Raw genomic sequence first — 15,983 nt, 5'->3', positions numbered from 1 at the left:
CTGAATTATCTTCTGGCTTTGACCTTCAGCCATATCTACCTCCTCTCCTGCTCATGTCCAGACCATAGAAGAGCTTGCTGAGCTCATGAGGATGGAGTGTGCCTTAGCAGGGTGCCCTCCCCAAATGACCACAGATGCATGTCCTAATGGGGGCAATAGAAACTCTCTTTCGCCCTAGCACACCCTGGCTTTGGATACTTGCTTCTGCCTGGCTCTTTGGGTCCACCTTGTCCTTCTCAATGACCAAGAAAATGCCTAGTACCTTGGCACTGCTTTTCCAGTTAATTTCTAACTAAGGAATCTCTTTATGCCAAAAGGTACAAAACTGAGGCCTTATATTTGCAGGCACAAATTTGACCCCCAATGTCAATCATTTGGGGTGTTAGGAAAAAGAACAACAATCTGACATCCTAGGACAGGGAAGTACTGTGCCCAAGGGGAAAACATTCCACCCTCAAGAAAACAATCTCAAGAAACAGAACCGGAGAATAATTGGAGGAGAGACTGCCAACCAGGGGCAGATGGATATATAGGAGGCAAACATTCGTCAATGGACTAATTCTCTCTCTGGCTTCAGGTAAGGCTATCTACGGCTCTCTTCTCCTAGCCACTTCTCCCCACCTAGTTCTCTGCTGACTCCCTTTCTGTTTGGGAGGGGAAGTAAAATGAAGAGACTGGACTCCTGGGTCAGTCCCAGATTGGGTCATTCCTCTGCTGACTACTGGCTTCATTGTCTTCGGTTGGTCAATCTCCCTCTCTTTGAGGCTGTGCTTTTCTAGTAACAATGACTATTTATTTCTTCACTCATTCAACTAATCTCAGCAAAATCTTTACCAGGTACTAGGCACTGGGGATAGAGTAGTGAACAATAATAGCATTTGCTATATGCCAGGCCCTGCTTTGATTAATCCCCATGATAAAATGTAGTCAGTTATCATCTGCCTCAGTGTTTTCAAATTACAGGTCATGACCCATTAGTAGATCATGAAATCGTTTGTGGTTTATATCCAAAATTTTCTTTTAATTAAATGTTATCAACTATGTCAGCAAGCAATACATACAGTAGTTAAGAATTTTATAAAACTTGTATTTTGTGTGTCTGTGTAAGTGTGTACACCATGTGTGTACCCATGCACACACACAGGCACCTACATCAGGTAATGGCAAAAGATATTTTCCTTTTAACAGACTGTGGTCACAAAAGCTTGGAAAATACAGTTCCAGAACACAAGTTCTTTGAACACAGGGACTTCAAACTGAGCCTGGCACATCCTAGGCACTCAGTTTGTAAAAGCAATGATCCATATTTCATAGATGAGGAAATGAATTCTTAGCAAACTGTAATCCTTGCCCAGTGTTACATTGTTAGTGATTAGTAAAACAGGGATTTAGATGCTGGTGACAGCCTCCAGGTCCCACACATTTAACCACCATCTACTCCCCTGGTTTGCTGCTGTAAAAATGGAGGCAATAGTAATACCTATCTAGGATTATCTGACCAATTGAGTGAAATAATAAGCAACTGCTCTGGAAGCACTAAAATCCACTGTGAAAATTAGTCGTATCTCAAGCAACTTTGCAATATATGGGCTGCATGAAGTTGGGGATCTTGCTTGTCCTATTCATGCTTTCCTTGGACTGTAGCTCCATTTGGCACTTGGTAGCTACTCCATAAATGTTTGTTGAATGGATAAATGGATCTGGGCAAGTTGTAAGTATCCCAGCAGGGGATCAGGAGTGGGCTGGGAAAACCCAAAGCTGCCTCCAATAAGATGGTGAGTCCGGAACACACGACTCCACCTTGCTGCTTCCTGTTCCAAGTGAGACTCTGTTCTTCCAGATGCACTGAGCCTGGGAGAGCAGAGGCTAATATGTGGGTGGCAGTAAGGGTGGGGTCACAGATGGGAAAACCACCAAAGCAAGGACCCCAACACTGTACACTTTCTGTAGTTCATATAAATGACATCTTCAGGAGTTGTACAGTACATGACCAAAGCACTCCTCCCAAAACACTGTGGGGAAGTAAGTAAGATCATCCCATCCATCTCTGTTCCACAGGACTCCAGGCATCACAGACAGGGAGGAAATCCCAAGGGGTCAACCTGTCTTTGCCTTTGGGCAGGTTCTCCCCAGACCAGAAGTAACTGTGAAGAGCAGAAAGAATGGGGCAACTTTCCTCCCTGACCTCAGTGTGGACGGTAGTCACGGTAACCTCTTGGGTCATCATAGCTTCATTCATTGACACCTCGGAAGCAAGTAAGTGGGGTGTATGTGTGTGTATGTGTGTGTATATGTGTGTGTGCAGGGAACAATGCTGCTGTCCACAGAGGAGGTCCGGCTCCCTCTCCTATATTACTTAGTATTTGATTTATTCTAAACCCATTTTTTATACTTTAATGTATATAGGACTCAGGTGGGAATTTTGCTAAAATGCAGATTCTGATTCAGTAGGCCCTGTCTAGGGCCTGAGATTCTGCATTTCTGACAAGCTCTCAGGTGATGCTGATGCTGTGGTCCTTGGATTACAAACTGAGAGGCAAGAGTCTAGAACACCACTAAGGTCCCCTAGCACTTTACTGGAAGGGAAAGAACATATTCAACCCCACTGGAGATCTGAACACACCTAAGTGGCTCCCAAACACCTTTCCCGGGATTCTTTTTTTTATTTTAAAGTTTTTATTTATTTATTTGACAGAGAGAGATCACAAGTAGGCACAGAGGCAGGCAGAGAGAGAGGAGGAAGCAGGCTCTCCGCTGAGCACAGAGCCTGAAGCGGGGTTCGATCACAGGACTCTGAGATATTGACCTGAGCTGAAGGCAGAGGCTTAACCCACAGAGCCACCCAGGTGCCCCATCCCCCTGCACTCTTATGAGGTCATTCCATTGGTCTTGCATTATCCTCATCTAGCTTTCAGCTTCTCCCTGGAGAAAGGAGCTGGGCTTCTCCCCTGAGCTGGAGTACTTTGAGGCACAGTAAACGTCATTTCAGTGTCATGATTAAGAGGTTAAGAGCATATATTCTGTGGTCCTGCTGCCTAGGTTTGTGTCCTGGCTCTGCTCCTTACCAGCAAAGCAAGTGGCTTAAACCCTTGAAACTCCAGTTTGCTCATCTTTAAAATTAGGGTAAATACAAAAGCAATCCTACAGAGCCGTTGGGGAGGATTCAAGGAGATAATGAGTGAAAAGCACAATCCCAATGTCTAGCATATAGTAAGTGCTTAATAAATGAAAGCTCGTTATCTTCATTGTTTTTTACTGTCATGGAGAACATCACACAAAGTATGACAGCCCCTTTCAGGGAAAGTAGGGGAAGTCTTCAGAAGGGAGGCAGAGAAGATCTGGGCAAAAGAAATTAATGTTCAAAGGTGGGGAAGGGGCAACAGGGTTACCTAAATCTTACCAAGTGTCAAGAACTCTGTATTATTCCTCTGAATGTGGAAATGTAGATATTTTGAAAGAAGACACAATTTGAAGCAATGCTTAACACAGAAGAATGCACAGTGGAATCATCGGGGGAGTTTTGTGTTTAGTTGTTTTGGAGAGACTCATCCAGGGACCAAGTCTTAAAGAACACGGTACCCTGAGGGATGCAGGAGGACTGTGAGTGACCACTGGCCCCGCTGCTCCCACTCTGAAGCTGGGCTCTTCTATCCACAGGAAGCTGCTCTGAATGTCACAGCAATGCCACCTGCATGGAGGACGGGACTGTTACAACATGCTCCTGCCAGGCGGGTTTCACGGGCGACGGCCTCCTGTGCACAGACCTGGATGAATGTGTCATTCCTGGGGCCCACAACTGCTCCGAGGGCAGCAGCTGCGTGAACACGCTGGGCTCCTACATGTGCACCTGCACTGCAGGTTTCCGTCTGACGCCTGGGCTGGGGTGCACCGATGTGGATGAGTGCGCCCAGCCGGGGCTCAACCACTGCCACCCCCTAGCCACCTGCGTCAATACCAAGGGCAATTACTCATGTGTCTGTCCTGCAGGCTACCTGGGGGACGGGCAGCACTGCGAGTGCTCCCCGGGCTCCTGTGGGCCGGGACTGGACTGTGTGCACGAGGGTGACACACTGGTGTGCGTGGACCCATGCCAGGAGCACCATGTTCTAGATGAGTACTGGCGCAGCACAGAGTATGGGGCAGGTTACACCTGTGACCTGGGCCTGAGCGGCTGGTACCGCTTCATGGGGCCGGGTGGTGTGCGCCTGGCAGAGACCTGCGTGCCGGTCCTGCACTGCAACACGGCCGCAACCATGTGGCTCAACGGCACACACCCGTCCAGTGACGAGGGCATAGTGAACCGCAAAGCCTGCGCACACTGGAGTGGTCACTGCTGCCTGTGGGACACGCCCGTCCAAGTGAAGGCCTGTGCTGGTGGCTACTATGTCTACAACCTGACCGCACCCCCCGAGTGCTATCTGGCCTATTGCACAGGTGAGTGGGTACCCCATCCCCACACTCCAGACCTGGGTGGGCATCACAAGAACCCAGGGAGCATCCCTGTTGACCGTCTGTGTCTATGATCCCGTAGACCCCAGCTCCGTGATGGGGACATGTGAGGAGTGCAGTGCAGAGGAGGACTGCAAATCGGATGATGGCACATGGAGCTGCCAGTGCAAACAGGACTTCAACATCACAGGTGAGGCCAGTGGGAGGAGGCCACCGTGCTGAAAATGTCAGCAACTGAGGGAGGGACAGATTTCTATGTGTGAGTTGGAAACATGTGAAGATGATGCAGGGCTGTATATTATCCCATCCGAGTAAAAAGTAGGCCCAGTTATATCTGTTAAAACCAGGAGACCCCCAGGGACACCTGGGTGGCTTGGTGGGTTCATCCTCTGCCTTCAGCTCAGGTCATGATCCCGGGGTCCTGGGATTGAGCCCCGCATCGGGCTCTCTGCTCAGCAGGGAGCCTGCTTCCCTCTCTCTCTGCCTGCCTCTCTGCCTACTTGTGCTCTTTCTCTGTCAAATAAATAAAAAAAATTTAAAAAAAAAAAAAAAAACAAGGAGACCCCAAAGCTCCCAGAGCTTTGGGGACCTCCTTGCCCCCAGCTTCTTTCTGGGGCTCCCACACTACAGCACAGGTGGCTGCCACTTGTTGGCCTAAGGCTGCCCAAGCCCTATTTCTACAGCTCAAGAACACAGGACTGGTGACCAGCCTGCAGTTTCAAGGGCTGGGCCTTCCACTGACCAGCAGAGACAAGCAGGGCTCTGTGGGTCTCCAAGCCTCAGTTTCCCCATACATACAATGATTGAAGCAGACTAGTATCTCCCAAACTTCAGTCATGATTTTAGTCACATCCAAATACTAATTTTACAATTTTGTTTTTTCCAAGTACTACCTAGACTGCAATTTTTATTATTAACTTGTTCTTCTTTAAACTGGTTAAATCCTTCTTTTAAATAAACAGGACATTTATGGTCACTGCTGTGTCTGTGGCAAGTAACACTTTAGATAGAAGGTAACAGTAAAAATGAATACAATGATAGAAAATTATTAAATCCCAGCAGGTGTGTAATACTTCAATTTTTAAAAAGTTAAAAAAAAAAATCCAGCTGGATGTCATTGTGTGCCCCAAACACTGAGCCTGATGTCTGCACTCTGTTGTTTTAAAAGGGAAATTAGCAAGTGTATAGCATTAAAAACATTAGTAGCTAGTGTGGATTATACAAAAAGGATGGAAAGATATTGAGATTAATGTGTTTGTTGTTTTGTTTAATTTTACTGAGACTCAGTGTATTTAATGTTGGGAGGTGAACAACCAGAATATTGTTTTTTGTACACAGTCCCATACTTAAGGTAATATGGAGCTGATGGTTGGCCAATTGGATCCATCCAGTGATGTTTGGAATCCAGTCTTTTGTCTCCGTCCCTCTGAAAGAGGAGATCACAGCAAGATGAGACGGGGGCTAGTCTGAGTGTCCCGAGCTGATGGCCAGCCGACCAGCTGGGCCTGGGCCCCGGGGATGTGCTGGACCCTGAATTGTGGTTACAAGTTTCCAATCCTGCTTTCCCTGCCCATTTCAGATCTCTCCCTCCTGGAGCGCAGGCTGGAGTGTGGAGCCAATGACATCAAGGTGTCCCTAAGCAAGTGCCAGCTGAAGAGCCTGGGCTTTGAGCAGGTTTTCATGTCCCTGAGTGACAGCCAGTGCTCAGGCTTCAGTGAGAGGAGTGACCGGGACTGGATATCTGTGGTGACCCCAGCCAGGGATGGCCCCTGTGGGACGGTGATGATGGTATGTCCTGGCCAACATGGGACAGGGTTAGAGCACTACCTGGTTCAAGCCACAGGTTTAGCATTTCCTAGTCATATGAGCCCAGCTGTGCCTCAGCTATAAAATGTTTATAGTTTCCTCAACTATAAAATGGAATAATGATACTAGTACTTACTTCACAGGGTTAAGAGAATTAAAGGAGTTAAGGTGTGTGAAATGCTTAGGACAGTGATTGGCACAGTGTAAGTGCTTAGTAAATGTAAGTTTCAGTAAAGAGAATGATCCATGATAGTTCCCCATTTTACTGATGGGAAGAGAAGGGCCTGGACTGGGCAGTGCGTCTTCTCAGCCAGCAGGTTCAGAAACCTGAACTGGGCTCAGCACTGTTCAGCACTGGGCTCAGAAACAGGTCTGTCTTGAATGGTCCTTGAAGACAAGGTCTGCATCACTAGTGTTCAGAGAACTAGGACCTCTCCTCCAGAAAACTCCTCAGAAGGGACCCGGAGCTCGATGTTTGAGTGGAACACTGCTTCTCCAATTCCCTCATCCCCCAGAAAGAAAAAGAAAGAAGACAAAAAAAAAAAAAAAAAAAAAAAAGGAAGAAAGCAATTGTTATTTGCTTAGCACAGAGTCTGAAATTCCAGCATTAATAATGAGTCTGGACGTGGTTTTAAGTCTTTTTAGTGTTTGAGAGAAGACATGATCTAATTTGAAGAGCCCAGGCTTATTAGATCCCACATACTGTGAGCAAGTTACTCAAGAGTAACTGTTTCTGTGAACCCCCATCTCCTCATGATGAGGCAGGGAGATAGCTGCCCTCCTCTTAGGGTCATGAAGGAGCTAATGCAGTCATGCAGGAGGAATGTTTAGCTCAGGGCCTAGCTCATATATGGCTGCTGTCCCAACTTTTGATTATAACAGCTGGGAGGGCAACACACAGGTGGCCAGAGAAACCGCTTTGGTTTTGAGTCCTACTCAGATTCTCATGCCCTTCTCTCCCACTCCCACCCCTCAACACAGAGGAACGAAACCCATGCCACATACAGCAACACCCTCTACCTGGCAGATGACATCATCATTCGTGACCGCAACATCAAAGTCAACTTTGCATGTTCCTACCCGCTGGACATGAAAGTCAGCTTGAAGACCTCCCTGCAGCCAATGGTCAGGTATGGCCAGAGAGGGTCCCCAGTGCCCCTGGCCATCTCTACCCCCACAAACACTTAACCACTAGGTCCTCAGCTTCCCTGTTAACTGCCAGCCATAAGTTGCTGGGTGGTGGGGAGGGGGCTGGGAGGCAGTATTTCCAATGGAGGAGCCCAGTGTGGAAGGAAGGACCCCAGAATCAAATCCAGGCTCTGTCACATACTAACCAGATGTATTTTTTTCCAGCTCTGGAAATTGATAGCCCCACTCTGGCTGTCAGTCTTCTCACCTGTGAAATGGACCTAAAAGTACTTGTACTGCCTTTCTTAGAAGCACAACAGTGCTTGGCATATGTGAATTAACTATGAGGGCCTCTGGCTTATCAGAGGGCCAGAGTGGTTGGATCAGATGGAAGAAGGGAGGACTCTAGGTCCAGACCTGCTATTTATATGAGAAATAATTCATATGCCATGTTTGAACCTTAGTTTCCTTTCTTCTCTATAAATAGGAATTTGATTAAAGAAGGATTTATAAATTATGCCTCTTAGAGTCTGAGGGTCTTTAAGGAAGTATGTCTGGGGATTGCCTGCATGGTGAACCAAAGAAGTTCTATCCATATTGGGTGCCACATGAGATTTATTAAAAAAATAAATAAATCAAAGCATCCTGTTGCTAAATAAAATTGAAAATCTCTGAGTAGGGAGAATCACAGACCAATGATGCTAATGTTGGAAAAATTAAAGTTGTAACTATAACAAGCATTTATCAAGAGCTCATTATATATCAGACATTGTGTTAAGTGCTCTGTAGGAAACATCTCATTGAAATCTTAAAGTACCTTAAGAGGTGTAAGTATTTACTACTATTATTACTATTACTCCCATTATACAGATGTAGAAATTGAGGTTCAGAGAAGACTGAGTAACCCGTCCAAAGTTAAGAGTCTAATAAGTGACAGAGCTGGAATTCAAACCCAGGCCATCATGCTTAGAGCCCTCACTCTACCATGACCTTCATTATGCAACTCATCCATGACTTCATGTTCTTTGGGCCAACCAGACTCAGGGAAGGGCACTAGGTACTGATGAGAGTGTGTGGCTGACTTGGGGAAAGAAGGCTGCATACTGTCTGCCTTTGGGTGGAGCATCATCTGGCCAAGCAATGCCCTGGAGCAATGTGGCCAGGTCTCAGGCCTGAGAGACTTCAGGGAACAACATACCTATATGGAGATGTCTTTTGATTTGAGCTGGAAATCTTGCCCTAGTCCAAATTGGAGTCCAAACCAATAACCGAGTTCTCACCTGCAAAATGGACTTCTGTATTACTGAGCTTTTATCATGTGCCTTATTTCCTAGTGAATCAGTCTTACAGTGTCCTTTATTGGCTCATCCTGTGAAGTCTCATTCGTGTAGCTGTTTTCAATGTGGTTAAAAACAACCCATTTACAAAACCCCCACCTTCTGCTATAGGTGGAGCCAGAACTCTGATCTAGGCGGTAGGACTCATAGCCAACCCTTTTAATTGTCCCAGGCTGAGACCAAAGAAGGAATGTAGGTGACTCCCTTGAGAATTTCTTTACTGGACTCCTTGAAGGCAAGGGCCACCAAGGGGGGTGGTGTGTGGACATGTTACAAAAAATGTGGTCTCTAGATCAGCAGCATCAGCATCACACGGGAGCTTGTTAAAGATGCAGAATCTTGAGCTCTACTTGAACCTACCAAACCAGAACCTGCATTTCAACAAGATCCCGAGGTGACCCACCATGTCTGCTCATCACAGTATGCAGCCACTGCAGTGGTTGGTGGGTTCTAGTCCTTCTGCTAGATAAACACGCACAGAGCTGCCAGGGACCACCTGGGACCACGGACCAGAAAGGGTGGCCCATCTGTTGCTGTTCTCAGCTCTGGTTTTCTCACCAGCCCCTCTCCCCTGGCAGCGTTCTGAACATCAGCGTGGGTGGGACAGGCATGTTCACCGTGCGGATGGCACTCTTCCAGAGCCCCACCTACACAGAGCCCTACCAAGGCTCGTCTGTGACCCTGGCCACAGAGGCCTTTCTCTACGTGGGCACCGTGCTGGATGGGGGTGACCTGTCCCGGTTTGCACTACTGATGACCAACTGCTATGCCACACCCAGCGGCAATGCCACGGACCCCTTGAAATATTTCATCATCCAGGATAGGTAAGGCCCATGGATGGAATTCTGGGGCAGAAGGGGGCAGCCTCTGGATTTGGATTTGGGAGAAAGTACATCTTTATATTCATTCACCTCTAGCTGAAATTTGGCATCACCAGCCTTTATGAACACAGGCAACAAACCATAGAAGTATTAGCAGGACACGTGAAAATATTTACACGTCAGTACTTTTTAGTTACTAGAGTATTAGAGTTTCTACTAGAAATTATTTAATGTATTATCAAATATATATCTTTGTAAATATATGTATTTATATAGAATAGATTATGTAAATATATAATGCATATATCAAATGCTCTAATATCTTGAGAACTATGCTTCAGCTGAACTGGTTTCCTTTATAACCTTAGGTACATTACTTTATGAATTTAAAACATTATTTTTGAAGAGGGAGGCAGAGGCTTCACCAGAAGGCTACAGGTGTCCAGCGCTCAAGAAAAGATTAAGAAACCTGACTGGAAGGTGCACCCACCAGGGTAGGGGGCAAGCTGGCACTTGGCTGGGAGGACTGAGCTAGAGACACAGTTAGGACCAGTTGTAAAAGGGAGGACACAGGTGTGCTACTTTCCACTCCAGCAGCACTGGAGAACCGTAGACCACACTGAGAGGAAGTAATTCACATTGTCATTCAAATCACAATAGAAGTCTTTTGAAAGCTTCCTGTGTGCCTGGGTCTGTGGACAGCACAGTGAATAGAAAGGACAAAACTCTCTGCCCTCATACGGCTGATATTCTAAGAGGGGGGACCAATAATTAACCAAGATGAAATGTGTAGCATGTCAGTGGTCAGGGCGCTATAGGAAAAACCCAAAGCAGGGAAAGGGAAGGGGCATATGCTATTTAATAGCATAGTCAGAAAAAGCATCCCCAAAAGGCAGTGACCTATTCCTGTTTCGGTTCTTAGAATCTGCCTGGTTACATCAAGGGAAAAGTATCAGTTGGGTGCTCATTTGGCATATATATTTGTTATTGCTAATCCCCTCTGCAACAGAAAGAAGTCTACTTTAGGGCCTTCCGCTGTGACAGGAGCTAACTAAAATTTAACAGCACTGTTTTACTTTGCATTTATCCATAAATACCCAGGTTGTGCTTATGGCAAGTGATGCTGGTTTGCTATCTGTGGTCAGGATCTAAAGATTCTTCTAAAAAATAGACGTATTCTCCAATAAAAATGTAAATATATTTAATGCACAAAGCAAGTAAATTATAATAATACAGATGCTGGGAAACAAAGAAAAATATATACGAAGGTGGTTTCTAGGTAAGACCAAAAAAGCAAATGTGGAAAGGGGCACTGATGGAGATTAGAGCATCATGGAGATTTGCTATTTCTTAGTCTGGAGACACAATTCATCTCATCTCTCTAAATATTCATATGTGAAATGGGCATAAATATCTACTGTGCAGGGATTGGTAAACTTTTTTTTTTTTTTTAACCTGAGTAAAAACACTGAGTATGTACGTTGTGGGACACTTGGAAAGTTCTGAAAAGGAAGCAGGAAGGAGTCCTGGGTATGCCTGTGTTTTTGTCTGGGTGTGGGAGCTGGGTTGGGAAGCACTAGTCCAGGAAGGGTGGCAAACATCTCAGGACATGTAAGGAAGAGGCGAATGGGGAGACAGCGAGGGGCAGGAGGGGAAACTTGGATGCCCTGCTTAGGTTGCGTGCATGGGGCCTTTAGGGGGTGGGCCCCTGAACCTCAGGGCTTTCGTTGTGCCAAGTGGAGTCTGCATTTTCACAAAAAGATCTGAATGGCTTGCACAAAGCAGAGAGTTCCCTTCTCAGTTCTTCCTCAGTGCAGTGAGCATTCAGACCCTCTCCTAAATCAATTTTGAACAAATCATGTAAAAAAGCAGAGAAAACGCCCAGTTTGCCTGCCTTTGTATCCTGATCCAGCCCAGCACACACATGATCTCTGCATGTGCAATTTTGAGTTTTGGTGCAACTGTGTTGCTTGTGCAATTATACAGATGGGCATGCATGCATAAACACAAACACACACACACACACGCAAACACACTCTGCCTTTTGGTCATTGCACCTCAGGACTTATGAGTGCCACTGTATCATTAGAACTGGGCACACAGGAGATAGCCAACAAATGGTAGGTAATGATCCTGAATCTCAATTCTTGGGAAATCAGAGGTGCTGACTTTATAGCATAGTTTCAACCCTGTGCTGATGATATTTTATTTCAGCATTATATATATGCATTATAGATAGAAAGCATCTACAATGTGTCATATACTGCAGTATGCTCTTGGAAAGGTTAACTGATTTAATCTTCCCAGCTACCTTATGATATGGGTTACAAATAGTATTTCCTGTGTACAGATGGGGAATGTGGGGCACAGAGAGATTAAGTTGCTCAAGGACACATAGCTAATAGGTGGTGGAGTGAGATTTGAATCCAGGAGGTTTGGCCCCAGAGTGCCTGCTTAACTAACCACGTTATGTGACTTAACCCTCCCAGATGTCCACGCACTAAGGACTCAAGCATCCAGGTGGTGGAGAATGGAGAGTCCCCTCAGGGCCGATTTTCTGTCCAGATGTTCCGTTTTGCTGGGAACTATGACCTGGTCTACCTGCACTGTGAAGTGTATCTCTGTGACACCTTTACTGAAAAATGCAAACCTGTGAGTTGCCTTTCCTCACTAAGGCTTCCTGCCACGATCTCCCCCTCGCCTGTCTTCTATAACCAAAGACATTTGGCCACAAGGTCTAAAAGAAAACAAACATTACTGTTGTGTTTCTCTTTTAGTCCAGGAACAGAGTGTGCAGTAAGATGGGGTGGGCAGAGCCAGGTAGGAGACCTAAGCCGTTGGGAAATCAGGTGGGATCAGCACAGTGCGACAGGCTGGTAAATGCTCTGGCTTGTCTGCAAGCCTGTGTTCTCATCATAGAAGCTGACAGTTCACAGTACCAGGTGCACCTTATCTGTGTTAACTTCCTAATTCTTGGCAGTAACTAAAAGGGAGACATTTTATTAGCTCCCTTTTCTATATGAGGAGAGCAGTTCAGAGAACTTAAGTGACTTTCCTAAGATCAAACACCTAATGAATGGCAGAGGTGGGGCATGAGCCCAGGTATACAGATCTCCTGACAACTCCCTAGACCATCCTCAAGCCCCAGCCTGAGGCAGGGGGAGACCCCTGTAAGGAGTGCCGCCCACTCCTTACATGGTAGGACCACATTCAGTCTCCCTCATGGAAAGGATTCTTTGTTGCCCTCTTCCTGCAGACCTGCTCCAGGACCAGATTCCGCGGTGGGGGCATCATAGACCAAACCCACGTCCTGAACCTGGGTCCCATCACACGAAAAAGTAAGAGAGCCACTCCCTCCCCCAGGTTTCTGGTGGGGAATAGTCTCTGGAGATGAGAAGGGATGACAGAACCTGGCCATGGATCTTACTGGGTTCTGAAGAACCAGAGCAAGTAGATTCTGTGGGGGCAAGGTGGACTACAAGCTGCCTGCCTTTTACCAGTTCCTAGTCATTCATTCATTCTATTGCACAAATTTGCTCTTGTACCTCCTGAGTACTAGGTCCTGTGCTAGCGGGTGGGAATCTTGTGGTGAGCAAAAACAGATACAGACCTGGTTCACATATAGCCTATAGACCAGTGGAGCAGTCGTTATTCAGACTGAGGAAGGATTAACAAAGAGGGGTCAGGGAAAGAGACAGAGGGTACAGCATAGGCAAAGGGCCTGTGGTGGCAGAGGTGAGGGGGTGGGTAACTCAGCCTGCTAGAGGAACTGAGAAAAGGCCAGGCAGGCTGTAAAGAGAAAGAAGTTGGTATGGGATGAGCTGCTACAGGTGGGCCCAGACCATGTGGGAATTTATCATTGTTGCTAAGGTTTGGGACCTTTCTCCTAAAAGTAGTGGGGAACTCCTAAAGTGTCCAAGACAGAGAAGTGACATGATCTGATCCAGATTCAGAAAGACCACTCTAGCTGCAACAGGAGAGCAAACTAAAGGGATATCTCTCAGGCCTCTTGCCATCTGCATGCTTTCTCCTTGCACTAATCCTTTTCCTTCCCTTTACAGATGTCCAGGCAGTAGCCTCAACGGCTGCTTCTAGCAGTCTGGGTAAGTTCAGATCCTCATTTCAGGAGGACTTGCATTAGAACCTTTCTCAGGGGCTTTTATATGTGGGCCCAGGATGTGCTGGAGTGCCCGGCCTGCTTGGCCTGAGCTCTGAAGAGATGACTGCTTCTGTAGAAATGCCTGGTCCTGGAGCTGTACATATAGGCACATACACCTGTGCTGTCCCACAGTAGTGCATATGTGCACACAGACAGGCGTACAAAGACAGGCATGCACAGACAGGCACACCAGGATGGACATCATGCAGACATGTCTGTGCGCACACACACACACACACACACCACGTCACATGCGTATGTTCCTATCTGCACACACAGAGGCATAGAGAGCTGCAGCTGCACGCAGGCATATTTGCAAGGGCAGACATACACATGCTTCTACAAACTTACACCCCGCAGACATGCACACACTAGATCTGTACCCTGGGCACTTCCTGAAGCTTTGTGGCTCATCTCTAACACCTTTTTTAGGATTCACTCAATAGGTGACAAATAGATGTTGAGTGCTACTACATGCCAAGGACCATGCTTAGTTCCGGGATGAACACACTAGACAAACAAGAAGCTCTGTTTCTCTGCCTCTCTGACCACAAAGGCCAGCGAGAGCTGGCACTTTATGGCCTGTGATTTTCACAGACACTGACTTGTCTGAAAATCTGGATGAAAAGTGAATTCATGTAAGTGTTGCCCTTCTTGGTTCCTGGCATCTACATCTGAAGGAGTCGTTACACCAACCTAGTGTTTTACCTGAGCTAGGCCAACCCTTCACCAGTGAGCTTGGAGTTGAAGATTCAAGATGTTCTTAAGAGGCTCATCCTCTGTGACTATCCCAAAGTCACCAAGGATGGTTGAATAGGTTGGGCACTGCACATGAGTGTCCTTTTGAGGGGCTACCAATCCTAGTGTCAGAGGAAAGACTGTTTTCTTCAATCTGGTTCACTTGGGAGGGCACTTTTTTTCTTTTACCACCCCAAATAGAACCTTTTTCTAATTGGTTTTCAGGGCCCATAAAGAAAAGTTTGCCTTTTCTAACTGATCAGCCCAGAGAGGGTGTCCTTTCCTAATTGGTCAGTCTAAAGGTGGCATCTTATGTTAGTTTTGTACAAAGGTACATCAGTGCTACCAGCAGCCCTGTAATTGTTTTCTTTGCAGGGTTCCTGAAGGTCTGGCTGCCTCTGCTTCTGTGGGCCACCTTGACCCTGATGTCTCAGTGACTGGCAGCTGGAAACCCTGTGCTCTGTGGCTTCATTTCCTGATGGCTGGGGATGATGCAGTTTAGTGCTCCAGCCACAGAAAAGGGAGCTCACACTTCAGTCAACCTTGCCCCTCTTCTCCCCCCACCCCACCCACTTTAATCTTCACTGTTGCAAAATATTCTCTATTTTCAAATTCTGCCTTCTCTCAAAATGGGACTTGTGATGTGTCCGCACATAAGGTCCCATGTCTCTTTGAAGAGTATGGCAAAATAATTACAATTTTAAAAGCTCAGTCTTTGAAGTCATTCATTCATTCAACAAGGATTTATTGAGCACCGTGTATATGTAAGAACTAATCAGAGAGCTGAGGACCCTGTGGTGAAAAAAACCAGACTGCATCCCTGCATTCATGGTGCTCACACCCTGGTTGGAGAGACTGGCTTCAACTGGTTCTGGCATACAACCTCAGATAAAATAGACAATGTCTCTGAGCTTCGTCCATCCATTCTTTCATTCATTTTTCCATGCATCCATTTACTCAGAAATATTTGCTGAGCACCTCCTATGTGCCAGCCCTGTCCTAGCTGCTGGGGATACAGCAGGGAATGAGCCACACACCATCCCTCCCTTCCTGGAGCATACAGTCTGGCAGGAAAATGAGAATTTGAATGGTGATTACAAGTGTGGCAGGCATGGAAGAAATGGCAGAAATGGAAAGTGTGACTGGGGGCTGCTGCCGCTCTATAATAGAGATTAAAAATGATGCTTTCACAGGGTCCATTCAGCTTTGCAGAAATATTTAGGTGAGCATCCAGTATGCTCTAGGTGCTCACCTAAGGTACTGGGGAGACAGGAGTAAATAAGACAGACACAGTCCCTATCTTCAGAAGTCTCAGAGTATTTAGAGGTAATGTATGACCTATCTTCAGAAGTCTCAGAGTATTTAGAGGTAATGTATGACCTATCCCAGGTTTCCTCCATCCATTGTACTTGTCTCTCTCCATCCAGAAGATGTAGGCCTGCGTGCACAGCCACAACAACAGTAGCAGTGGAAAGCAGACCCACGACCTCTATTGGGCAGGGTTGCTTCATAAGAGGGGCCTTCAGGAGGGTCAATGACGGCACA

At 46.5% G+C, this 15,983-nt stretch overlaps 1 protein-coding gene across 2 annotated transcripts; it reads left to right on the top strand.

Moving 5' to 3' along the window:
* The first annotated feature begins 355 nt into the window (after positions 1 to 355).
* UMOD (uromodulin) lies at positions 356 to 15,149 on the top strand. 2 transcript variants are annotated; one of them, XM_044234153.1, is made up of 11 exons: positions 356 to 577; positions 2,123 to 2,256; positions 3,658 to 4,434; positions 4,532 to 4,639; positions 6,029 to 6,237; positions 7,237 to 7,385; positions 9,299 to 9,544; positions 12,031 to 12,193; positions 12,798 to 12,879; positions 13,603 to 13,644; positions 14,814 to 15,149. In XM_044234153.1, exons 2-11 carry the CDS (start codon positions 2,163 to 2,165, stop codon positions 14,873 to 14,875), a joined length of 1,932 nt encoding a protein of 643 aa, XP_044090088.1. In that variant the 5' UTR covers positions 356 to 577; positions 2,123 to 2,162; the 3' UTR covers positions 14,876 to 15,149. The 2 variants fall into 2 exon arrangements, with proteins under 2 accessions (XP_044090088.1, XP_044090087.1); XM_044234152.1 differs by having other exon boundaries at positions 2,059 to 2,256.
* Positions 15,150 to 15,983: the final 834 nt, after the last annotated feature.

The sequence above is a fragment of the Neovison vison genome, chromosome 14 (genome assembly GCF_020171115.1).
Source record: "Neovison vison isolate M4711 chromosome 14, ASM_NN_V1, whole genome shotgun sequence".
Lineage (NCBI taxonomy): Eukaryota > Metazoa > Chordata > Mammalia > Carnivora > Mustelidae > Neogale > Neogale vison.
The sequence above is the reverse complement of the archived record's forward strand: the minus strand, read 5'-3'. Positions and strand labels throughout refer to the sequence as shown.